The sequence below is a fragment of the Phyllobates terribilis genome, unplaced genomic scaffold (assembly GCF_046119375.1).
Source record: "Phyllobates terribilis strain yellow unplaced genomic scaffold, ASM4611937v1 Scaffold_2__4_contigs__length_985480577, whole genome shotgun sequence".
In the NCBI taxonomy this organism is placed as follows: domain Eukaryota; kingdom Metazoa; phylum Chordata; class Amphibia; order Anura; family Dendrobatidae; genus Phyllobates; species Phyllobates terribilis.
Genome location: NW_027362762.1, coordinates 782,250,610 through 782,277,239, shown reverse-complemented (window position 1 = coordinate 782,277,239; position 26,630 = coordinate 782,250,610). Strand labels below are relative to the sequence as shown.

The 26,630-nt window shown below is 47.2% G+C and overlaps 1 protein-coding gene across 6 annotated transcripts in view; it reads right to left on the bottom strand.

The window, feature by feature from the left end:
* LOC141228990 (interleukin-5 receptor subunit alpha-like) overlaps positions 1-26,630 on the bottom strand; it is a 169,705-nt gene that overhangs the window by 23,454 nt on the left and 119,621 nt on the right. For all 6 annotated transcript variants that reach the window (XM_073667379.1, XM_073667384.1, XM_073667387.1 and 3 more), the window contains 3 exons: positions 13,520-13,628; positions 13,249-13,427; positions 11,956-12,149 (listed from right to left, as the gene is read on the bottom strand). In XM_073667379.1, coding sequence (XP_073523480.1) covers positions 11,956-12,149; positions 13,249-13,427; positions 13,520-13,628 — 482 coding nt within the window. The remainder of the gene's footprint in view (positions 1-11,955; positions 12,150-13,248; positions 13,428-13,519; positions 13,629-26,630) is intronic.

Genomic DNA, 26,630 nt, shown 5'->3' with positions numbered 1-26,630 from the left:
GGACAGACCCTCCCAGAAGACGGATACCAGAGCGTCGTTATCCCAGGCCAGCTCCGAGGCAAGGGTGCGGAACCGTATGGCATATTGGCCCACGGTGAGACCCTCCTGACGGAGGCGTAGCAGAGAGGATGCGGAAGAGGTCTTCCGTCCGGGTTCGTCGAAGACTTTCCGGAAAGCCGAGAGAAAAGCAGGCAAGTTGGACACCAGGGGGTCTCCTCTCTCCCATAGAGGATTTAGCCAGGCCAGGGCCTCCCCGGTGAGATGGGACATGATAAAGGCAATTTTGGCCCGGTCGGAATTAAACTGATGGGACAAAAGTTCAAAGTGCAGGGTGCACTGATTTATGAAGCCCCGAGCCTGGACGGAGTCGCCTCCGAAGCGAGGAGGTGCAGACAGCCGGGGACCGGGATAGGTTACCATGGTATTAGTGGGTAGCGGAGCTGCCGGGTTGCGAGTCATGGTACTGGCAGTGGCTGCAGGTGGTGCAGTCAGAGTGTCCAGGCGAGTATTGACATTCCGCAGGTGACCCAGGATGGACTCCTGTTGGGACCTTTGACGGGACAGTTCATGACACAGGTCCGTGAGCGAGGGAGCTTGGGTGCCACCGGGTTCCAGGGCCCGAGCAAACTGTAACGGGTCCGGGAGGCGGAACCTCTGAGCTACTATACAAGGGGGCGGCCCTTGTAAGGGAGCGGGTGGCAGTCTCTGGGTGAACGGACAGGGAGTTACGGCAAGTGATCAGGGCAGTCTCTGGGTAAGGGGTAGGTACGACCTGTGATGGCAGAGCCTCCGGGTAGGCTAGCAGGCAGATGGTAGATGTGTGCTCCCAGGTGAGCAAGCGAGAGTCTCTGGAATAGCAGGTGGTCACGGCACGTGACGGCGGAACCTCCGAGCTGGTAGGCAGGTAGGTAACGGAGAAGCGCTCCCAGGTGAGCGGGCAAGAGTCTCTGGAATAGCTGGTGGTCACCGCACGTGACAACGGGACCTCCGGGCTGGCAAGCAGGCAGGTAACGGAGATGCGCTCCCAGGTGAGCGGGCAAGAGTCTCTGAGATAGCTGGTGGTCACAGCACGTGACAACGGAGCCTCCGGGCTGGCAAGCAGGCAGATAACGGAGAAGCGCTCCCAGGTGAGCGGGCAAGCTGGTCCATAGACAGACTGACCGGAGTAGTAAGGCAGACCGTCGGACCTCAGGCAAGCAGGCAGGTAACTGGCAGGTAACTAGCAGGAAACTGGCAGGAAACTGGCAGGTAACTGGCAGGTAACTGGCAACGGGACCTGAGGGCTGAAGCACAGGTGAGACACAGGTGCAAACAACATTGCTCGGGCACCTCCATTTTGGAGGAGGTGCCTTATATATGATGAAGTCCTCCGGCCATTGGCCGGGGACTCCTTAGGACGGCGCGCGCGGCCCCTTTAAGAGGAGGGGAGCACGCGCGCGCGCGCCCTAAGCACAGGGGCCGGGAAGGAGCGCGCGCTGAGAGCAGAGCGGGAGGAGGACGCCGGGAAGGAGCGCGCGCTGACAGCAGAGCGGGGAGAGGACGCCGGGCACGGAGCAGAGCGGTGAGGGGAGCAGCGTCCCTGCCTAGCAGAGGGCAGGGACGCCAGCGCTACAGACATCTGCCTGCTTGCCGTGTCCATCCGTCATACCGGTCAGTCCCAGCAATCTGACCCGTGGGAGCCACCTGCTCTCTTACAAGGTCGTCCCCAGAGTAGCACCTGGTCCCTCAGCCCGGATCCTCCCTGGTCACGGTGTCGTTTGCTGCCGTCCGACCAGGGTCGGTTTGGGTTGATACTTAGTCACGCCCCTCTGGGTCCCTCCTTGCACCTCGGCACAGAGGTTCCACCACCCGGACCCGTAACACTCGCTGATCACTACTCGCTACTGCTCGGTGCTCGCCCGAGCGTCTCACTGCTCGAGATGCTCGGCGCTCACCGAGTATTTCTGGGGTTGCTTGGTGGGAGCTTGGGTCTCCTCCCTGCATGTTTGGTGCTCTTTAGAGCACCAATCAACATGGAAAGGACCTGGCTGTGTCAGTGAACTTATTGTTGCAGTGTGTCAGCAAACTTATTGACACGAGGTTGGTGCTGTTAAAAATAGTTACCTACAGGCCAGCTATTTAAAACTGTGGTTTGTCCATCACACGGATCACATATAAGTTCGCTCAAAATTCTGCCTTTCTGGCTTCCATTAAAATTTTGTTTTCAATGTGTCAGTGAAGTTATTGACACCAATTTGCTGTTAAAAAAAGTTACCTACAGGCCAGCTATTTAAAACTATGGTTTGTCCGTCTCAAGGATCACATATAATTGCGCTGACAATTCTGCCATTTCTGGCCCCCATTAAAATTTTGTTTTCAATGTGTCAGCGAAGTTATTGACACGAGGTCGCTGTTAAAAATAGTTACATACAGGCCAGCTATTTAAAACTATGGTTTGTCCGTCACATGGATAACATATAAGTTTGCTCCAAATTCAGCCATTTGTAGTGACCGTGGAAGATATTGTCCTCCATTTAAAATGGGAAAAGCATGTGGCAAGGGACAGGGAACTGGACATGATGGTGATGGTGCATGCAGAGGCTGAGTCCGTGGGCAAGCTGAAATTGTGCCACAACAAACACCCACATCTTCTCGCTCGACCAATTAATAGGGGACCACAGAACAACACTATTGAACACAGAGCAGTGTGAAAAGGTTATTGGTTGGATAGCAGATAATGCTTCCAGTCACTTAGCCACCACCACCACCCTGTCTTCCACACGGTCAACTCTCAGTAGCCGTGAGTCTGGACCGCATATTCCTCACCCTGATCCTCCTTCCTCCCACTAAGCCGAGTGCCCGGAGACAACTGATCCCACAATTGGACACTCTGAAGAGCTGTTCACTTTTCCATTTATAGTTTCGGGCCTCTCGCCCGGTCCACTTGAAGCGGGGCAAGAGGAGATCGCATGTAGTGATGCCCAAATATTTGAGCAGCCACGGTCATACGAAGGCGACGGTGAGAAAGTGTCACAAGAGGTGGACGATGATGAGACACTATTGCCAGAATGTCAGGAGGAGGACTAGGGTGCGGAAGTGGAAGATGAGGTGGTGGATGATATAGTAACTGACCCAACCTGGCAGGAGGACATGCAGAGCGAAGACAGCAGCACGCAGGGGGAGGGAGGCAGAGCACCCCAACAGGCAGGAAGAAGCAGTGTGGTGGCCACAGACAGAAGGCGGGCATCCATTCCCTTCCCAGTAACACCAACACGATGGAAGTTGCCAGTACAACTGTTAGGTCTTCCCGAGTCTGGCTGTTTTTTAAAGACTCTGCCGATAACCCCAAAAAGGCTATTTGCACCAACTGCCAGGCCAGCATCAGCAGGGGTAGCAAAACTAGCAGCCTGACCACCACCAGCATGATCAGGCACATGGCAGCAATGCACCTGACTTTGTGTGCCGAACCCCAGGGTCAAGGAACAGTGTCTGTGGGTGACACCACTGCTTCTTCCGCTGTTGTGTGTGTAAGCAAATCTCCTGTCCATAGTGCATGTGAAGATGCCTCCTGCAATTCACCTGTTGTTATACACTCTCAACTAGCACCATCAGCAAGCACGTCCTTGTCCCAGCGTTCAGTTGTCCATACCCTAGTCCTTGGAACGCAAGCGCAAATATGCAGCCAACGCCCCACAGGCCACACTACTATATTCCCACATTTTGTGACTGCTTGCACTCGAAATGTTGCCTTTTAGGCTTGTGGAGACAGAAGCTTTCCGCAACCTGATGGTGGCGGCCATCCCTCAGTACTCCAGCTGCCACTAATTCTCCCGGTGTGCCGTCCCCACATTACACAAGCACGTGTCCCACAACATAAGCCGTGCCCTCAACAATGCAGTTACTGGGAAAGTCCACCTAACCACTGACACGTAGACAAGTGCTTGTGGGTAGGGACAGTACATCTCGCTGATGGCACACTGGGTTAATATACTGGAAGCCGGAACCCAGATGGACCTTGGGACGGAACATGTCCTCCCGACGCCAAGGATTGCGGGCCCTAGGTCAATCAGGGTTGCCCCCACGGTCTACAGCTCCTTGCTTTCTCAAAATTTTGGTTGACAGTCATTACTGGTGGGTGACACTTCTAGACCCACGCTACAAGGAGAACTTCATATCTCTTATTTCTGAGGCGGATAGGTCTACAAAAGTGGGGCAGTACCAGAAGGCCCTTGTTGCGGAACTATTAAAAAAATTCCCATCTGAAAACGCTGGTGGCAGAGGTCACAGTTCATTGAGCAACCAAGGAGTACAGGCGAGAGAGACAAAACTTCAATCTAGCAGAAGCAGGGGAACACAGCCAAAGTTCTGGGAGAGTTTTCTCAGCCCCTCCCATCTGGCCCTGAGGCGCGGAGTACTCTCACAAAGAGTGCAAAGTTTGGGAAGATGCTGAGGGAGTACTTTGCTGACCGTACCAACGTCCTCCGTGATTCCTCTGTGCCTTATAATTATTGAGTATCCAAGCTGGACACGTGGAATCAACTGATTCTCTACGCGTTGGAGGTCCTGGCCTGCCCTGCCTCTAGCGTTTTATCCGAGCGGGTTTTTAGTGCCGCTGGTGGAATTATAACAGATAGGCACATCTGCCTGTTAACTGAAAATGCTGACAGGCTGACTCTTATGAAAATGAAAAAGGGCTGGGTTGGGCCAGACTTCTCAACACCACCGAATGATAGCAGCGTAACATAATCTCAAATCCAGTGTCTTTTTTTTGGGAGGTGTATTCCCATGCACCTTTTCACACCCAGACATGAGTATACGCTTCCTGATTTTGGCTAATTGCTCTTGTCCTCCTCCTTCTCCTCATCCTCATCCTCCACCACCATATCACCCGGGTGACCGTGGTCCGCGATGCAACACCCACATAATTTTTTTAAAGGGTGTTTATGATGCCCGTAAAAAAAATTTTTATACACTGTGTTCCAAATTATTATACAAATAATATTTTCTCAGATTTTCCCAAATTACCTATATGAATTGCAGTCATTGTAATTTTCCAGTCAAATAATTATTAGAGCACAATTGAAAGGCTTTTGTACAAACTGCCTATGATAACAGTATATTTTTAAAAAAATAAAAAACTCAAACTGCACTCAAAATGCATGTTCCAAATTATTATGCACAGCAGAGTTTTCAACCTTTTCATTTTAATAAAGAACAAAAAAATGGTCATTTTTGAAATTATAAGCATTAGCAGGTTATTACAAACTGAAATCAAACAGTTTTCAACTCAAAACTTTATTCTAGGTGATGTAACATTTGCACAAAGGACCGCTTGTTCGAAAGGAGCTTCTGAACTCTCTCGTCCATTGAATTTGTCAGGTTTTGGATGGTTTCTGCTTCAATTGTTTTGCATGAGGACAGAATACCCTCCCAGAGCTGTTGCTTAGATGTGAACTGCCTCCTGCCATCATAGACACTCCTTTTGATGATGCTCCAGAGGTTCTCAATAGGGTTGAGGTCAGGGGAGCATGGGTGCCACACCATAAGTTTGTCCCCTTTTATGCCCATAGCAGCCAGAGATGCAGATGTGTTATGTGCAGCATGAGACGGTGCATTATCATGCATGAAAATGATTTGCTGCGGAATGCACGGTTCTTCTTCTTGAACCATGGAAGGAAGTGCTGTTTGAGAAACTCAACATACATTATGGAGTTCATCTTTACCCCTTCAAGGATTCTAAAAGGGTCGACAATCTCTCTCCCCATGATTCCAGCCCAAAATATTACTCCATCTCTTCCTTGTTAGCGCCGTAGCCGTGTTTGCATGGGGTGTCCATCAACCAGCCACCCTCCACTCCATCCATCTGGACCATTTCTGTTTGATTTCAGTTTGTAATAACCTGCTAATGCTTAGAATTTCAAAAATGACCATTTTTTTGTTCTTTATTAAAATGAAAAGGTTGAAAACGCTGCTGTGCATATTAATTTGGAACATGCATTTTGAGTGCAGTTTGAGTTTTTTATTTTTTAAAAAATATACTGTTATCATAGGCAGTTTGTACAAAAACCTTTCAATTGTACTCTAATAGTTATTTGACTGGAAAATTACAATGACTGCAATTCATATAGGTAATTTGGGAAAATCTGAGAAAATATTATTTGCATAATAATTTGGAACACAGTGTATTACATATACTGTATTTTTTGGACTAAAAGATGCACCGGACCGTACGACACACCTAGGTTTTAGAGGAGGAAAATAGAAAAAAAATTAAGCAAAAAATGTGGTCATGATGCCCTGTTAAAGGGGAGGTGGTCTGCTGCTGACACTGTTATAGGGGTAAAGTCCCCTAATTCTGTTAATATCCCCCATCCTGGTATACATGCCCCCCTCCTTCCTGTTATACGTGGCCCTCATCCACATCCTGATATGCATGGCACCCCAATCCACCATCCTGGTATGCATGACAGCCCAATCCCCCATCTTGGTATGCATGGCACCCTCATCCCTCTTCCTGGTATGTATGGCACGCTTCATCCTGTTATGTATGGCCCCTCACACACCCATCCTGGTATGTATGGCACCTTCTTTCCTCTTCCTGGTATGCATGGCCCCTTCATCCCTGTATGTATAGCCCCGCTCATCCTTCATCCCTGTATGTATGGCCCCCTTCATTCCTGTATGTATGGCCCCCTTCATCCCTGTATGTATGGCCCCCCTCATGCCTCATCCCTGTACGTATGGCCACCCTCATCCTTGTATGCATGGCCCCCTTCATCCCTGTATGTATTGCACCCTCATCCTGGTATGCTTGGCACTCCCTGATCCCCATCACGCTGCACAGAAAAAAAATAAACAATCATACTCCCCTCCTCTCTTTTCCAGCGCTGTCTTCTGCTCTGTGCCAGAATAGTCATTGCTCCCCACACCGGGACTGCATGCGAGGGGAGCAGTGACCATTCATTCTCCCTAATAGCGCGCACACTGTAGCCACAGTGTGGCTCCTGCTGTGCTCAGCTGTCAGTGTGCCCGCTATTAAAGTCCATGAATATTCACCACTCCCATGGGTGTAGTGAATATTCATGGCCTTTAATAGCTGACAAGTTCTTATTTCCAAGTTCTGGAAGGCATTCGGTTCTCGACTGGGGGTGCAGCTGTCCTTTTCATCTGCCTTCCACCTTCAGTCGAATGGTCAGACCGAGCGTGTCAATCAGAACTTGGACACCTCAGGTGTTTTGTCTCCGAAAATCAGGAGGATTGGGCATCCTACTTACTGCTGGCAGAATTTGCCATTAACAATCATTGGCAAGAATCCACTGGCAGGTCACCATTTTTCGGTGCATACGGTTATTACCCACAGTTTGGTATCTTTAGTGCGAGAGGAGCTTCAGGAATTCCTGAGGAGGAACGGTTTGCTTTATCACTCTCTTTGGTATGGCAAGGTGTTCTGAGTAATTTAAAGATCATGGGAGACAGGTATAAACGTATGGCTGACAGAAAAGGCTTGCCAGGTCCGGACCTGAATGTGAATTACTTTGTGTGGTTGTCTACCAGGAATATAAGATTGAAAGTTCCTTCTTGGAAGCTGGGACCTAGGTTTATTAGTCTCTATAAAATAACTGCTGTCATTAACCCAGCAGCATTTCATCTTCAACTTCCTCAGGCCCTTAAGGTCCACAATGTGTTCCACAGGTCCTTACTCAAAAATTATGTGGAACCTCTTGAGCTCTCAAATCTACCACCGCCCCCAGTAATGGTTGATGGTAATCTGGATTTCCAGATTTCGATGATTGTAGATTCTTGTCTCCAACGTCGTTCTCTATAATACTTAGTGCACTGGAAAGGCAATGGTCCAGAGGAGAATGCTCCCAGATTGGTTCACTCATTCCACACCTCTTTTCCTGAGAAACCCGGTCCTGAGTGTCAGGAGGCCGCTCATAGAAGGGGGGAGGTACTGTCACAGGTGTATCAGAGATGACAGACAGTCACCCTGCAGTTGGTTGCAGGAGATCTCTACGTTTGGCAATACAGACATCTTCTTAGATGAGAGGCTGTCCCTAGGACCTAGCGGCTACCTCCCTCTGGTAATTAGCTCCCTGGCCTGGGTGTATATATACCTGGTGTGTCTGAGAGGGAGGTATCGGCTATATTCATTTCTACTTGTGAAGGCTTCGCAAGAGCAGTACTTCGTCCTCTCTGGAGCTTGAGGTCGAGTTCGCATTTGTCTGGAGTCATCTAAAGCTAAGCATTCTCCCGCTGTTTGTTTACCCTTGTTGTCTATAGAGTTTAGTGGAGATCGACTAGTGCTCATCACCACCCATCCCTAGCCTTAGCCATACGCCAGGGAATGACAGGGCGAGGCACACAGGTGGCGATTGCTGAAGAGGCAATGTAGGGATGATAGTTGAGACAGGGTGACACTAGACCAGACTAGGAGATCTCCACTTCCCCCTTTCCCTAGTGTCTTGACTCCCTTTCCCTCTTCCCTCTGTGTTGCACTAAGTCTATCCCATACCTGGCGTGACACAGCGGTTCTGCTATACAATTATAGGGTATGCAGTGAGTACAACGGCTGCCATCATTTAGGAAAAACCCCAATAACAATTTAAAGCCACATAGAGGTGGGCCTCAGTAAAGACATGTTCCCATTAGAAAGGAGCGGGTCTCCCATACTGTTCTAGCGTATGCAGTGAATGCAACGGCTGCAAAAAATTTGGAGGCACTCCAATGCCCCTTGCAAGAGACGTAGAGGTGGGCCTCATGAAATAAATGTTCCCATTATTAGAAAGTGGGTCTCGCATACTATTTGTCTATGCAGTGAATGCAAAGGCTGCCAAAAATTTGGAGGCACTACAATGCCCCTTGCAAGAGACATAGAGGAGGGCCTCTTGAAAATGTTTTTACCATTATTAGGAAGGGAGTCTACCATACTGTTTGCCTATGCAGTGAATGCAACGGCTGCCAAAAATTTTGAGGCACTCAAATGCCCTGGAGGATGAAGAGGAGGAGGAGGTGCAGGAGCTGAAAAATGTGGGGGCAACCCTGATTGACTGCGGACCTGCAATCCTCGGTGACGGGAGGACGTGTTCCGTCCCAAGGTCCGACTGGGTCCCGGCTTCCACTATATTAACCCAGTGTGCTGTCAGCAAGATCTACCATCCCTGCCCACAAGCACTTGTCCACGTGTCCGTGGTTAGGTGGACTTTCCCAGTAACGGTGTTGTTGAGGGCATAGCTAATGTTGTTGGACACGTGCTTGTGTAATGCAGGGACGGCACACCAGGAGAAATAGTGGTGGCTGAGAACCGAATACCGAGGGACGGCTGCCGCCATCAGGCTGCAGAAAGCATCCATCTCCACGAGCCTAAAAGGCAACATTTTGAGTGCAAGCATTCACAAAATGTGTGAATTTATTAGTGTGGCCTGTGGGGAGTTGGCTGCGCATTGGCACTTGCGTTCCAAGGACTGTGGTAGGGAAAACTGAATGCTGCGCTTGGACAAGAACGTGGTTGTGGTCGCTGATGGTGCTAGTTGAGAGTGTGCAATGACAGGTGCAGGGCAAGAGGCATTTTCGCATGGGCCATGGACAGAGGATTGGCATGCATGCACAACAGTGGAAGAAGCAGTGGTGTCACCCGCAGACACTGTTTCTGGACCCTGGCGTTCAGCCCGCCTAGTCGGGTGCTTTGCTGCCATGTGCCTGATCATGCTGGTGGTGGTCAGGCTGCTAGTTTTGCTACCCCTGCTTATGCTGGCCTGATAGATGGTGCAAATGGCCTTTTTAGGGTTATCTGCAGAGCCTTTAAAAAAAAAACAGATTCGGGAAGACCTACCGTTGAACTGGCAACTTCTGTCGTGTTGGTGTAACGAGGAACGCTTTCCTGCCTTGTGTCTGTGGCCACCAGACTGCTTCTTCCTGCTTGTTGTGGTGCTAAGCCTCCCTCCTCTTGTGTGCTGCTGTCCTCGCTTTGCATGTCACCCTGCCAGGTTGGGTCAGTGACTATCGTCCACCACCTCGTCTTCCACTTCCGCACCCTGGTCCTCCTCCTGACCTTCTGGCAATTGTGTCTTATCATCATAATCAAGCTCTTTAAACAGTAATTGCACTTTCCCACTATTGTGACCGTGGCTGCTTAAATATTTGGGCATCTCTACACGCGTTCTCCTGTTGCGGTGGTGTTCTGCTGAAAAAACCTCTGATGGTTGTTTATACTGTGACTTGTTATAGGTCACTTGATCTATGTTATTTAACTTTTTCTGCACACATTGTCTGTGACTAATGGATTGTATGGGTTGGACTATGTGACCTATTATAGGTCCAATGTGAATTTGATACCAGCTGTGTCTCTATCTACCCCCTGCTGCCTCACATGTCTATGTTATATCTTTCCACACATGTTATTTATACCTATGTGTTATTTCTTAAAAAATACATAAATAAAGCATTTATCTCTTTAAATCAACACATGGTGTTTTAATTATGTTATCTTGGGGTTTTGAAAATACCTATGGTCTCTCTGGTTTATATAATAGTTATATGTGATATGTCTGACGGACAACCACGGTTTAAAATAGCGGCCCTGTAGTTTACTATTCTTCACAGTGAGCACGTGTAAATAGCTTCACTGACACACTGCACAAACTGTAAATGAAGGACAGAAATAGCTGAATTTGGACCGCAGTTATATGTGATACGTCTGGCGAACAACCATGGTTTTAAATAGCGGCCCTGTAGTTTACTATTTTTCACAGCTAGCATATGTGAATAGCTTCACTGACACACTGCAACAAACTGTAAATGGAGGACAGTATTTTCCACGTTCACTACAAATTTCTGGATTTTTATCGCTGTAATATGGAAAGGATCTGGCTTTATTCTGCAGTGCTAACAAGCAAATGGAGCAGAAAAATGGCATACTCTGGATTGATTTTTAAGAAAATAATCAGGATTAAGATAAAAAAAATTAACCCTGGCCCCTGATATCTAGGGCTATGTTTACAAATATCTGTAACAGCAGCAGCAGACAGAACGTGCAATTGGCCCTCTTGTGCTGTATGCACTGCCACAAACCCTGCCTTCCTGCCTTGCTTTTTAAGCAAATAATCAGGATAAAGATAAAAAAAAATTAGCCCTGGCCCCTGATATCTGGGGCTATGTCTATGGATATCTGTAATAGCAGGAGCAGACAGAACCTGCAATGGACACTATTGTGCTGTATATAGTGTAAATATATTTACTTAGAAAATTGGTGACGTGTTCAATGCTTCACCCAATATACAGTAGGTTGACATCTGCTTCATTGTTATTAGCAGTGTTGAACAGGTGTCAATCAAGCACCTCCTACTCTAGTATAGCAAGTTTACTTTTAAGATAAGTAATGAAAAATGTATAAGTAAAAGTTAGAAAAATATTACAATTTGAGAGTCCTCTGTGGTTGATACCTTTTAATGGCTAACTGAAAAGTTGGTTATAAATAGCAAGCTTTCGAGACTACTCAGGTCTCTATATCATGCTATGGAATGACACAAAATCGAAAGAGTCACTAATATATATACAACAGGACATAGAATAGTGTGGTAAATAAGACAAGTGATGTGAAACAGAACTATCAATATGGGAGAGGGATAAACATTTGTGGCAGTGAATATTGGAGCAGTTCATATACTGTATAAGGAGTGTGAAAGTTTTCTTGTTCCTTGAATGAGGTCTGGTTTTGGGTTATATTGACGCCTGATGAAGAGACCCGCGTAGTCTTCAGCTCACTGTTTATTACTGTATTTTCAGTTAGCCATTAAAAGGTACTAACCATTGAGGACTTAAATTTTAATATTCTTCTATCGACTGGCTAGCATGGTACAAATATATATATTTTTCCTGTAAGTAAAAGTTTTAATTTGTTAATTTGAAGCTAAAATTCTGTGGAATTTTACATTATGTACATCATGTTGTAAGGAATAGTGATCTGAATATACTTACCCTAAATATTCGTTTTGATTTATTCTCTATAACTCTTATTTCATATATAAAATTATGCTCTTCTCTAGGATTATATGTAGGTGTAATGCCATCTTGAACGCCAGTAATCGCTACACTTGCTGGTGGAAGCCATTTTATGACAGTATTACCATTTTCAGAAAACACTTTAATGTGTCTTGGAGGGGTAAGTATTTCTACAATCAACAAAATAAAGATTGCAATGAATACATGATTCTCTTTGCAAAGAAAGATAAATGACCGGTTCAGCATTTTTTAAAAGCCTTTGAAATGCCCTTATTATAAGAGGATCTTACAGCAACTTAAAGGGAATCTGTTACCAAGTTTTAGTTACCAAGCATGATGTGGGGGCAGAGACCTTAATATCAGTGATGTGTCACGTGCTGGTCTGCTTGCTGTCATTTTGTTTTCTTTGCTGGAGATCCACCAGTTTTCTGAATGCTGAGCTCTCTATAACCCCGCCCACACCACTGATTGGCAGCTTTCTGTGCACTTTGCATAGGCAGAAAGCTGCCAATCAATGGTAGGGGCGGGGTTATACAGAGCTCATGAATATGTGAGACTAAGTGCAGCAGGTTTACTTGTCCACTAGTGATAATCTCCTGCTGATAAAACATTAATTTTATCAAAACTACTGCAAACAGTCCAGTAAGTGATACATCGCTGAAATCAGGTCACCACATTATGCCTCACTCAGATTACGTGGCAAAAAACTGTAGACAGATTCTCTTTAACAGATGTCAAAATAGATGCCAAATTAAGCTTTTTAATACCGTGATATACCAGTTACCAAAGTCAATTTAAAATTATAGGCATCCCATCCCAACAATTTCAGTAGGATAGGTTGGTGTGTGTAAGGGCCTGGCTCTCCCTTGATAAATGATGCAGTGGGAGGGAAAGATCCAGACAATAAAATTTTAACAGCTGATCCTGTTGCTTATTTTGAGGCACTACAAGAGGAATTTGGTTTCCACTCTCGAATAGAAAACACCCGTGTGGCCAGCTAGGCAGAATGTTTCTGTATATGGTGCAGTCTGGAGAGATTGCTAAGCTTTTTCTCAACGCTATTTAGTACATATGACATAGCAAATTGTTTTTACTATGTATACCCCTTTTTCACATGTAAAGCACCATGGAATAAATGGCGCTATAATAATAAATAATAATATGGCAAGATTAACCTGTGCTAGATCTATATGTTATCAGCTGCTTTCATCAAAAATGACTGTAAAATATAAGGCCAAGAGATAGATGATAGATTTTTGTACATCTCACCTACAGCTTCTGGCCTGAATGTTTTTGAGAAATTATATAAAGCACTATAGAATCTAATCCTTATCTTATTCAGAAGTCCATCCTCTTTATGCTCTGAAAAAATATCTTGCATGGAGCAGCCAATATTCTGTTTGTGTCTTTTAATATAGTCTGTGCATGACAACCATTTGAAGTTTGACCTGTGCCAAAAAAAAGTATGTACAGTAAGTGATTTTTGCTTTTTTTTTATTAATTATTTCAGAAAAAAATAACATATTTTGTAATGTTATACCTCAATGCAAAGGAGTAGTTAATGTCATCAGGGGCATCTGTCCTAAAGTTCCAGGAACAATTTAGATTTGTTATGTCAAATAATACACATGACACATTGTCGATGTAAACTGAAACAAGAAATAGATAGCTTTATGAACAAGAGAGAAAAAAAATGTATTTCTTAATCAGTTCGAAAACAGAAGCACTGTCGCGACCTATGAGGACTCTTTACAAGATAATGCTCTTTTTTATTCACAGTATATTGCAAACTCACAGGAATTACTGTACAAGTAAGTAACTTCCACTTGATTTATCTCTAAGTGGAGTTGAACCAATTATTTGCACAACTCCCCAAAGTAAGGGCATGTCATGACTCATTACTCTTTTCGCACAATCACTAATATGTCTCAAATTCACTACACTTAAAGGGGTATTCTCATCCTATCCCAAAATGTAGTAGGTGTAATACTAATATTAGCAAATACCTAATCAGAAGAACTATACTGCATTTCTAATTGGAGGTATTTTCTAATATTATTATCATCATTACACCTACTACATATTGACAAAGGATCTTGGAGATGGGAATGCCCGTTTAAGGCCTTCATACACATTAGATAGCTGTCGGCCAAATGATTTTTCACTGCCATCTTTCCCGATCTTTCCATTCCTATGTTCTCTATGAGAGAGATATTCCTCTAATAGCAACTTATCTCAATGAATAACAGAAAGATCAGCTGTTGGAAATCCAATGTGCCAATCTGTCACGGGTGTGTCAGGTGTAATAGACAGTCACTCTGGATCTAGCTGTAGAAGTTCACTGCACTTGGCATTGCAGACACCTTCTTATTTCTTCCTTTAAGACCCAGTGGTGAGCTCCCTGCTGCTGCTGATTGACACACCCTGCATGGGAGTTAAAAACCCTCAGTTTGCTCCAGGTAATCGCCGGTGATACTTCAATGTACCTTTGTGCATGCTTGGAGCACTAATTGTTGGCTGGCTTCCTCTCTGGTGCCCTTGGAGGACAGTTGGCATTACTCCTCTGGAGTCTGCTCAAGCTAAGTTAATCCCCTTTGTTTATCTACCTTGTTATCTTTAGTTTGTAGTGGAGCCTGACCAGTGCTCACCCCTCCCCCTCCCTATCTAAGGCCAAGTTCTAGGGACATACAGGGTTTAGGTTCCTGCTCGGTGGTAGGTGTGGCACCTATATAGGGATGGTAAGGTAGGCAGGGTGTTATTAGATCTGCCTAGGGGTTTCCACTCCCCCTTTCCCTACTGTTTGGGCTTCCTCCCCCTCTTCCCTTTGTGTAGCACTTGGTTTTTCCCACACCTTGTGTGATAAAATCCTTCTCTTCTCCAACATTATCTGTTGAGGGAGAGTATAGACTACTCCATACACATTAGAATGTCAAGAAATCCTACTGATAAGGGCAGGTTTGACTCTATTTAGGCTTGTGTATAGAGGCCTTTAGGGAGCACCATTTCTTCATTTTTTATTCCCAGGTTTGCAAATACAGTGCATTCCAATGTGTGCATGATGAAGGAAGATTTGACATTATATTAAATTATATTTCGATTTTTCCCCCTGGTAAAGACTTTTTCTTCCAGGCTGTTTGTGGTTCATGTTCTTTTCACATTTATTTTCTTAAAAAACAGGGATGTATTCTAGTCATGAATATTGATGAGCGAGCATGCTCGCTACTGCTCGGTGCTAGCCCAAGCATCTCACTGCTCGAGATGCTCGGTGCTCGCCAAGTATTTCCGGGTTGCTCGGGCGGGAACTCGGGTTCCCTCTCTGCATGTTTGGCGCTCTTTAGAGAGCCAATGAACATGCAGGGATTGCTTGCCAAGCACTGTAATGCCATAGCCATGTTGGCTGTGGGCATTACAGTGACTGGCTGGCTGCACAGTATCATCAGGTCTATGTCAGACCAGGCGCCGCCATGCTCGTCACAGTCACTCCGGATCAGACAGTGTAGGGAGAGATTTGATCGTGTATTAGGTAGTGTAGGGAGAAAAACCATACATTACACATATCCATCTTAACTAACAGTCCTTCTGAGGACTAATCCATCTGCAGAGATATCAGGCAGGCAGGGTGTATAGGCAGGCGGTGTATATAGATGACTGCAGTGCATATAGCACAAGAGGCTCCATTCCAATTCTGCCTTCTGCTGCTGTTAGATATTTCTATACAAAGGCCCATGTCTCAGGGGCCAGGAATACTTTTCTTTGGATCTTAATCCTCATTATTTGCTTAAAAATCAATCCAGAGAACACCATTTTTTCTGCGCCATTTGCTTGTTGGCACTGCAGAATACAGCCAGGTCCTTTCCATATTAGAGCGCTAGAAATCCAGCTATTTAAAACTTTGTTTTCTCCATCAAACGGATCACATATATGTTATCAGAAAATACTGCCATTTCTGGCCTCCATTAAAAAATTCCTTTAGTGTGTCATTGAAGCAATTCACCGAAGTTTGCTGTTCAAACTACTTACCTACAGGCCAGGTATTTAAAAATCTGTTTTCTCCATCATACAGATCACATATAAGTTCGCTCCAAACTCAGTGATTTGTAGTGACCATGGAAGATACTGTCCTCCATTTAAAATGGGCAAGGCACGTGGCAAGGGACGGGGAACTGGACGTTATGGTAATGGTGCATGCAGAGGCCGAGGACAAGGCTGTGGGCAAGCTGAAATTGTGCCACAACAAACACCCACATCTTCTCGCCTGATCTTCCTGTCCCAATATCTAGGGGACCGCAGCACACCACTATTGAACCCAGAGCAGTGTCAAAAGGTTGTTGGTTGGATAGCGGAAAATGCTTCCAGTCACTTAGCCACCACCACCACCACCCTGTCTTTCACACGGTCAACTCTCAGTAGCCGTGAGTCTGGACCGCATATTTCTCACCCTGATCCTCATTCCTCCCACCATGCCGAGTACCCAGAGACAACTGATCCCACACTTGGACACTCTGAAGAGCTGTTCACTTTTCCATTTATAGATTCGGGCCTCTCGTCCGGTCCACTTGAAGCGGGGCAAGAGGAGATCGCGTGTAGCGATGCCCAAATATTTGAGCAGCCACGGTCACACAAAGGCGATGGTGGGAAAGTGTCACAAGAGGTGGACGATGATGAGACACAATTGCCAGAAAGTCAGGAGGAGGACCTGGGTGCGGAAGTGGAAGATGAGGTGGTGGATGATATAGTAACTGACCCAACCTGGCAGGAGGACATGCAGAGCAAAGACAGCAGCACACAGGGGAGGGTGGCTTAGCACCCCAACAGGCAGGAAAAAGCAGTGTGGTGGCCACAGACAGAAGGCAGGCAACCGTTCCCTGTAACACCAACACGAAGGAAGTTGCCAGTACAACTGTTAGGTCTTCCCGAGTCTGGTTGTTTTTTAAAGACTCTGCCGATAACCCCAAAAAGGCCATTTGCACCACCTGCCAGGCCAGCATCAGCAGGGGTGGCAAAACGACCAACCTAACCACCACCAGCATGATCAGGCACATGGCAACAAAGCACCTGACTTTGTGGGCCGAACACCAGGGTCCAGGAACAGTGTCTGCGGGTGGCACCATTGCTTGTTCCGGTGTTGTGCATGCAAGCCAATCCCCTGTCCATGGTGCATGCGAAGAAGCCTCCTGCCCTGCACCTGTCGATGCACACTCAAGCTGCAGCATCAGGAAGCACGTCCATGTCCTTGTTCCAGCGCAGCGTTCAGTTGTCCATACCCCAGTCCTTGGAACACAAGCGCAAATATGCAGCCAACGCCCCACAGGCCACACTACTATATTCTCACATTTCACGACTGCTTGCGCTCGAATTGTTGCCTTTTAGGCTCGTGGAGACGGAAGCATTCCACAACCTGATGGCAGCGGCCGTCCCTCAGTACTCGGTCCCCAGCCGCAACTACTTCTCCCGGTGTGCCATCCCCGCATTACACAAGCACGTGTCCCAAAACATTAGCCGTGCTCTCAACAATGCAGTTACCGGTAAAGTCCATCTAACCACGGACACATGGACAAATGCTTGTGGGCAGGGATGGTACATCTCGCTGATGGCACACTGGGTTAACATAGTGGAAGCCGGGACCCAGTCGGACCCTGGGACGGAACACGTCCTCCCGACGCCAAGGATTGCGGGCCCTAGGTCAATCAGGGTTGCGCCCACGGACTACAGCTCCTGCACCTCATCCTCCTCAGCCTCCTCCTCCTCTTCAGCCTCCATCTCCGAAATGACCACATCAGTCACAAGCTGGAAGCACTGCAGCACTGCCTCGGCCAAGCCGCAACAGACTGTGCTGAAGCTAATATGCTTAGGTGAAAAACCGCACAATGCTGAAGAGTTGTGGACAGCTCTGAAAGAGCAGGCAGATCTGTGGCTAACACCGCTGAACCTACAGCCAGGCATGGTTGTGTGTGACAATGGCCGGAACCTTGTGGCGGTTCTGAGGCGAGCTCACACACGTACCATGCCTGGCTCATGTGTTTAACCTCGTGGTTCAGCAGTTTCTCAAATCCTACCTGGAGCTGCCAGATCTGCTTGTTAAAGTGCGCCGTCTGTGTGCCCATTTTAGAAAGTCAGCTACAGCTTCCGCCGCCCTTGCAGTGTTTCAGCAGTGTTTGAAGCTTCCGGCGCACACACTGGTGTGTGATGTCCCCACGTGTTGGAACTCTACACTACAGATGTTGGGAAGGACTTGTGAGCAGAAGAGGGCAATTGTTGAGTACAAGCATCAACAAGGCCATCAGTATTCAGTTCAGACTCCACACATAAGACCTCAGGAGTGAACATGGATGTCAGACATACTGTATGTACCATCCGCCAAAACTTTGAGGACTCCACCAAGATGGTGAGCGGCAATGACGCCATAATTAGCATCACCATCCCGCTTCTCTGTCTTCTGAATCGTTCTCTGCTCACAATCAAAGAGGATGAATTGCAGGCGGAGCACGATGAGATGGAGCAAGGAACCATACAGGGTGATTAGACACAACCAAGCCTCATCACATCCCAACGTGGATTGGGTGACAATGAGGAAGAGGAGGAGGAAGAACAGGAGCTAGTTTCATGCACTATAGATGGTACTACCTGCACAGCTGTCATACCGTCTGTTCAGCGTGGATGGCCAGAGGACAGAGAGGAGGAGGAGGAGGAAGAGGAGAGCATGGTCGTCATCCTCTTGGTGAGGACACGGAAGTCTTGCATGTTAGTAGTCTGGCACGCATGGCTGAGTTTATGTTACGCTGCCTTTCCCATGACCCTCGTGTTCTCAAAATTGTGGGTGACAGTCATTACTGGTTGGTGACACTTCTAGACCCACGCTACAAGGAGAACTTTATATCCCTAATTCCTGAGGCGGACAGGTCTACAAAAATGGGGCAGTACCAGAAGGCCCTTGTTGCAGAACTATTAAAAAAATTCCCATCTGAAAACGCTGGCGGCAGAGGGCACACTTCGTTGGACAACCAAGGAGTACAGGCGAGAGAGACACAACTTCAATCCAGCAGAGGCAGGAGAACACTGTCAAAATTCTGGGAGAGTTTTCTCAGACCCTCCCATCGCACAGGCCCTGAGGCTCGTGGTACTCTCACAAGGAGTGCAAAGTTTGGGAAGATGCTGAGGGAGTACCTTGCCGACAGTACCAACGTCCTTCGTGATTCCTCTGTGCCTTATGATTATTGGGTATCCAAGCTGGATACGTGGAATGAACAGGCTCTCTAAGCCTTGGAGGTCCTGGCCTGCCCTGCCGCCAGCGTTTTATCAGAGCGGGTTTTTCCTGCCGCTGGTGGAACAATAACTGATAAGCGCATCTGCCTGTCAACTGAAAATGCTGACATCCTGACTCTTATAAAAATGAACAAGGGCTGGATTGGGCCAGACTTCTCAACACCACCAAATGATAGCAGCGTAACAAAAACTGAAATCCATTGGCTTTTCTTGGGAGGTGTATTCCCATGCACCTTTTCACACGCACACGTGGGTATACGCTTCCTGATTTTGTCTTATTGCTCTTGTCCTCCTCCTTCTCCTCATCCTGCACCACCATATCACCAGGGTGTTACGCTCGCCCCCGGACTGACTGGCGTGAGCGTGATGAGTGATCCCACTGTACCATGAACCGAGGAGTGCCTGGAGGGGCTTAACTAAGTATCAACCCGGTCCGACCAAGGTCGCACGGCGGCTTAGTCGACTCCGTGGACCAAGGAGGAACCGACCAGGTGCGACTCCAGGTCAGACTCCGGTCACAGTTGTTGACCCACACCGGGGAATGCAGGAACAGGCAGGTTAGACTGGCATACAGGCAGGTGGGTATTGGCAAGGATGGCTGGTATGCAGACAGGTGGGCACTGGCAAGCACGGCTGGTATGCAGACAGGTGGGCACTGGCAAGCATGGCTGGTATGCAGACAGGTGGGTACTGGCAAGCATGGCTGGAGTGCAGACAGGGAGGTACTAGCAGGTTGGAGCACAGGCTGGATAGGGTCCAGTACAGACTGGGAGACGGGTTCAGAGCCGCGGATGCGGTAGTCAAGCAGAGTAAAGCGAAACCGCAGGTGCGGTGGACAAGGCTGAGAAGAGCGAAACCGCAGGTGCGGTGGACAAGGCTGAGCAGAGCAAAACCGCAGGTGCGGTGGACAAGGCTGAGCAGAGCAAAACCGCAGGTGCGGTGGACAAGGCTGAGCAGAGCGAAACCGCAGGTGCAGTGGACAAGGCTGAGCAGAGCGAAACCGCAGGTGCGGTGGACAATGCGGAGCAGAGCGAAACCACAGGTGTGGTGGACAAGGCTGAGCAGAGCGAAACCGCAGGTGCGGTGTACAAGGCTGAGCAGAGCGAAACCGCCGGTGCGGTGAACAACGCTGAGCAGAGCGAAACCGCAGGTGCGGTGGACAAGGCTGAGCAGAGCGAAACCGCAGGTGCGGTGGACAAGGCTGAGCAGAGCGAAACTGCAGGTGCGGTGGACAAGGCTGAGCAGAGCGAAACCGCAGGTGTGGTGGACAAGGCTGAGCAGAGCGAAACCGCAGGTGCGGTGGACAAGGCTGAGCAGAGCAAAACCGCAGGTGCGGTGGACAAGACAGAGGAGAGCGAACCCGCAGGTGCGGTGGACAAGGCAGAGCGGAGCAAAACTGCCGGAGCGGTGGGCACGGCAGAGCGGAGAGAAGCCGCCGGAGCGGTGGGTAAGGAAGAGCAGAGGAAAGCTGCCGGAGCGGTGAGCAAGTCAGAGCAGAGAGAAACCACTGGAGCGGTGAGCAAGCAGAGCCGAACAGGGCTGAAGGTGCAGGCAGAGAGGACAGGGCTCTGTCCACATGGAACAGACTGGAAAACACAGGAAGACGGCTAGAACACAGGAGGAAGATACGGAGGAAGGGAAAAGGGACAAGCAGAACCAGATACACACAAGGTACTTACTATGAAGTAGCGAGTGGACACAAAACTCACAAACAGAAGTACAGAGACAACGAGTTGGAGTTAGGTGCAGGATCAGATACTGCAGGAAAAGGGAAGGTACAAACATAGAGACAAACAGGTAACAGGCTAGGATACAGTTCAGACAGGAACTGCTACTGCAAAGAGATACAAGAACGAGCCTGGGTATACAGCCTCCAGAGAGGCGAAAACAGACTAGAAGTCAGAGATAACAGGTCTAAGAATGCAGCCCCCAGAGTGGCGGAAACAGACAAGAGACAGGACAGGAACTGCAATACAGTTGCAAAGACAAACTGAGTGAAGGAGTTGCTCAGGCCTCTCCTACAGGGTGGAGTGTGTTTAAATATTCAGTGACTCACAGCAATAGGCTGGGGACGCAGTAGGAGTGTGCCCACAGCAGCTATAAGAAACAGGAAGTAACCGGGCCGCCGCCCTAAGCAGTCAGACCAGAGGCAAGCACACAGTATGAACAGGAGAAAGACTAGCAGACTGGACTGAAGGTTAATATTGCGATCTTGCATAGTGGGAGATGGTGCACTGTGTAAGCACGCCGCCAGGTATGTTACACAGGGTGACCGTGGTCCGTGATGCAACACCCACATAATTTTTTTAAAGGGTGTTTATGATGCCCGTAAAAAAAAATTTTTATACAGTATGTTCATGTATACCCCCCAGGGGTAAATGTTTGTCAGTCCATACACTTAGTGCACAGGCATTACAAGTATAGGAGGCCAGCTCCTTTCTAATGGGAACATTTTTTTATGAGGCCCTCCTGCACGTCTCTTCCAAGGGGCATTGAAGTGCCTCCAAATTTTTGGCAGCCCTTCCATTCACTGCAAAGGCCAACACTATGGGAGACTCTCTCCTTTCTAATGGGAATTTGTCATTACTGTGGCCCTGCTCTGTGTGTCTTTAAATTCTTAGTGGGGTTTTTCCTAAAATTGGTCAGCCGTTGGAATCACTGCATAGCCTAAAACTGCATAGCAGACCCTCTCCTTTCTAATGGGAACAAGTTGTACCTTGTTACTGTGGCCCTGCTCTATGTGTCTTTAAATTCTTAGTGGAGTTTTTCCTAAAATTGGTCAGCCGTTGGACTCACTGCATACCCTATAACTGTATAGCAGACCCTCTCCTTTTTAATGGGAGCAAGTCGTACCTTGTTACTGTGGCCCTGCTCTATGTGTCTTTAAATTCTTAGTGGGGTTTTTCCCAAATTTTGGCAGCCCTTGCAGTCACAGCATGGGCATTACCAATATAGGAGACCCGCTCCTTTATAATGGGAACATTTTTTTTACTGAGACCCTTCTCTATGTCTCTTCAAAGGGGTATTGGGTTGCGTCGAAATTTTTGGCAGCCCTTGCAGTCACTGGATACGCAATAACAGTATAGGAGACCCACTTGTTAATAATGGGAACAACAAAGCTTAGCCGGGTGATGGCTCTCTAACAATAGCTAGGGCCGACGGCTGGCCTTTTAAGAATAGTAAAGGCAGTCTGATGTCCCTGTAAAAATATGCTTTATGACTTGAATACATTTGTCTTAAAAAATAAAGTAAAAGAACAAAACAATAGGATCTTTTTTTAATATTAAAAACAGAGTCACCAATTTAACCTCAATGTAATCACATTGTTAAGCTCATACACCTCTACCTCCATCTCCGAAATGATCACATCAGTCACAAGCTAACAGCACTGCAGCACTGCCTTGGCCAAGCGGCAACAGGCTGTGCTGAAGATAACATGCTGAATGCTTAATTGAAAAACCGCCCAGCGCTGCAAAGTTGTTGAAAGCTGTAACACAGCAGCCTGATCTGTGGCTCTCACCACTGAACACACAGCCAGGCATGGGCGTGTGTGACAAGGGGCGGAACCTGGTGACAGAGAAATGACAGCCGGGGTAGATACGGTTTCCCTCTATTTCAGTTCTTTCACCGAGCTAAAGAATATGGCTGTGGTGAATCACAACTCCCACTGAGAAGCTGTTTCAGATTGAAAAACATTGTGCCCACCAGAGGATTTGATTCTGAGGGCTAACCTTTCTCACCCGCTCAAGAGCCCCATAGTAGCTGCAAAGTTAGCACTATCATGAACTCTCCTGAGGTAGAAGCCAAGGCACACCAGAGGATTCTCTGGTGGGACCGTCCAACCCTGCCGAGAAGCGGTCCTGGCTAAGAAAAGTGTGTGGGAAGATTCCCGGACACTCTATGGCTGCTTTTTTACTGAGGAGGAAACACACGCAAACACGGGGAGAACATACAAAGTCCTTGCAGATGTTGTCCTTGCTGGGATTTGAACCCAGGATCCCAGCGCTGCAAGGCTTCATTGCTAACCACTGATCCAATGTGCTGCCATTCACCCTCTAATATCTAACAGGCTGGAGAAACGTGTACCTACTGCCACTCTATCTTCAGCTCCTTTGTGAGAAAATGTATTTGGGCAGCCACTCAGTCTACCAAATAAAATTCCTGAGAAGGAAAGTGGGGATGGCTTCACTACTGTTACTGGGGGCAGTGCTAATACCATGGCGTTGTACCATAGTTTGCTGGAAATATTCCAGGCTGTTAGGAGGCAAGCAAATTCCCACAGAAAAGTACCAGCAGTAATGTTCAGGCCACATTTCAAGTGCAAGCAGCTTTAGATGACTTCCTGGGAGAAATGACACGCAGGGTAGATACGGTTTCCCTCTATGCCAGTCCTTTCTCCGAGCTAAATACAACTCTCAGCAAAAAAAGTTGTGGACTGGCTCCGTACCGTCCCTGGCCACATTCACCTGTCTACGTGTTTGTGGTTAGGCGGTCCTTCCCAGTAAGTGTACTGGGGACGGCACGGGTAATGTTGTGGGACCCATGCTTGAGGAAGGCAGAGGCGATACTGGGAAATATAGTGGTGGCTGGGGACCGAGTATGGACACCCGGCCGCCGCCGGCATGAGGTTGTGAAAAGCTTCCGCCTTCACAAGCTTAAAAGGCCATATTTCAAGTGCAAAGAGCTGCCCAGAAATCTGGCAGTTTAGTGTTGTGGCCTGTAGGTGGGTGGGTAGCTGGCTGCATACTTGCACTTGCATTCCAAGTAACAGAAAACTAAGCAGATAGTGGCCTCTATCATCATCATGGCCTCACCTCAACATTATGAACTCTCCTGAAGGAGAAGCCAGGGCCCACCGGAGGAGTCTCCTGTTCTCTGGTGGGCCCGTCCAACCCTGCCGAGAAGCAGCCCTGGCTAAGAAAAGTGTTGGGGAAGGTTACCGGACACTCTATGGCTGCTTTTTTAATGTGGATCGGCCATGCTTATGCATGTTATTTCTCAAAATGCATTACAGATCAGGCCATTGTCCAACTCTGTATTCAAGAAATGAAATGCGCAAAGAAAGATGTGTGTGTGTCAAAGCACCGCCAACAAGTGCGAGTTGATGTTGAACGGGCTGTCATTGCTTCTGCAACAAGCTCAATTACAGGACTTCCTGGGAGAAATGACACGCAGGGTACATACGGTTTCCCTCTATGCCAGTCCTTTCACCGAGCTAAATACAACTCTAAGCAAAAAAAGTTGTGGACTGGCTCCGGTCCGTCCCTGGCCATATTCAACTGTCCACGTGTTTGTGGTTAGGCGGTCCTTCCCAGTAAGTACACTGGGGGGCGATACCGGGAAATATAGTGCCGGTTGGGGACCGAGTATGGACACTCGGCCACCGCTGGCATGAAGTTGTGAAAAGATTCCGCCTCCACGAGCCTAAAAGGCCACATTTCAAGTGCAAGCAGCTGTCAAAAATTTGGCAGTATAGTATTGCAGCCTGTGGGTGGGTGGGTGGCTGCCTGCATACTTGTGCTTGCATTCCAAGGAATGGGGTAGGGACAACTGAACGCTGCGGTGGGACAAGGATGTGGATGGTGATTGTTGCAAGTCTGCAACGACAGGTGCATGGCGGGAGGCATCTTCGAATGCGCCAAGGATTAGAGATGAGCGGTGTTCGAATCGAACTGTTCGACAATCTCAAATTCGAGCTGTTTTGGGCAGTGTTCGAGCCGTTCAGCGAACACAAACGATTTGAAAAAAATTTGACTGTTCGAGGTTATGTTCGATAACTGTTTGTGCACCAAAATCATAACTGGATTTTTTCTCAGTAATGCTGAAAATTAATGTTGATACGGAGTTTGAGTGTACAGCGGGGCGGGGGGGGGGCAGGGGATGGATCTCTGCAGAAATAATGAAGATCTACTTTTTTTTTCTCTTTCCCGCATTTACAGTGGGGAGGTGCAATCTGTCAGCCTATCAGCAGCGCACACACGGAGCGAACTCCTTTTTTTCACACAAGCAAGGGCATGTGTCATTGGCAGTGTATGTCACATGTCCTTGCCCTATAAGACCCAGCCATTTTCCCCGTCGCCACCATTTTCTCACTGCTGCAGCTGCATGTTAGACAGCACCGCTGTTGCTGTGTGTGCTATACTTTGTTCATTTCAAGCCAATTTTCGCACAAATCTACAGATAGCTTGGGAGTAGGGAATATTTGTTATTGCAGTCCTTTTAAGGACTAGGTTACATCATTTCTTACGACTTTTATCAGGCAGGTCTGTGCTCTTAAATAGATAGGTTGGGAGTAAAGTCTAATTGTAATTGCAGTCTTTTTCAGGGCTAGGTTACATAATTTCCTATCACTTTTATCAGGCAGGTCTGTGCTCTTAAATAGATAGGTTGGGAGTAAAGACTAATTGTAATTGCAGTCCTTTTCAGGGCTAGGTTACATCAGTTCCTATCACTTTTATCAGGCAGGTCTGTGCTCTTAAATAGATAGGTTGGGAGTAAAGACTAATTGTAATTGCAGTCGTTTTGATCGCTAGGTAACATCAGTTCCTATCACTTTTTGCCAGCCAGGTCTGTGCCAGTGCTGTGCAAGTTTTTTTTCACAGCATTTGGCTAAATCTATCAAAGCAAATCCTTTTTGGCCTCTTGCAGTGTGTGTTAGTCAGTGAAGTAGCCTATCTGTGTTGCAAGCTACACCACATGTGTATAGAATACCAATTTTTTAACTGCACCTAGTGAAGTAAAACGTTTTGGGCATAGCATCATTCTATTAGTCCATCTATACTAACTTCCACCAGGTTGCAAATTCAATATAATTTTTATCTGCATCTAGCTCTGAAAAAATATTTCGGCTTGTAGCAGTGTGTGGGACTTGTTCTATTAGTCCATCTATTCTAACCTCCACCAGGTTGCAAATTCAATATAATTATTTTCTGCATCTAACTCTGAAAAAATATTTTGGCTTGTAGCAGTGTGTGGGACTTGTTCTATTAGTCCATCTATACTAACCTCCACCAGGTTACAAATTCAATATAATTTTTACCTGCATCTAGCTCTGATAAAATATTTCGGCTTGTAGCAGTGTGTGGGACTTGTTCTATTAGTCCATCTATACTAACCTCCACCAGGTTGCAAATTCAATATAATTTTTTTCTGCATCTAGCTCTGAAAAAATATTTCGGCTTGTAGCAGTGTGTCGGACTTGTTCTGTTAGTCCATCTATACTAACCTCCACCAGGTTGCAAATTCAAAATAATTTTTATCTGCATCTAACCCAGCCAAAACTTTTGGGCTAATACCACAGTTTGGCCACTCAGCTCTGCTTGGTTCCCATCCATTGTTTTTTGTGCAAACAACTCCAGATTTGTGAATTAGTTAACCACCAAAATGAG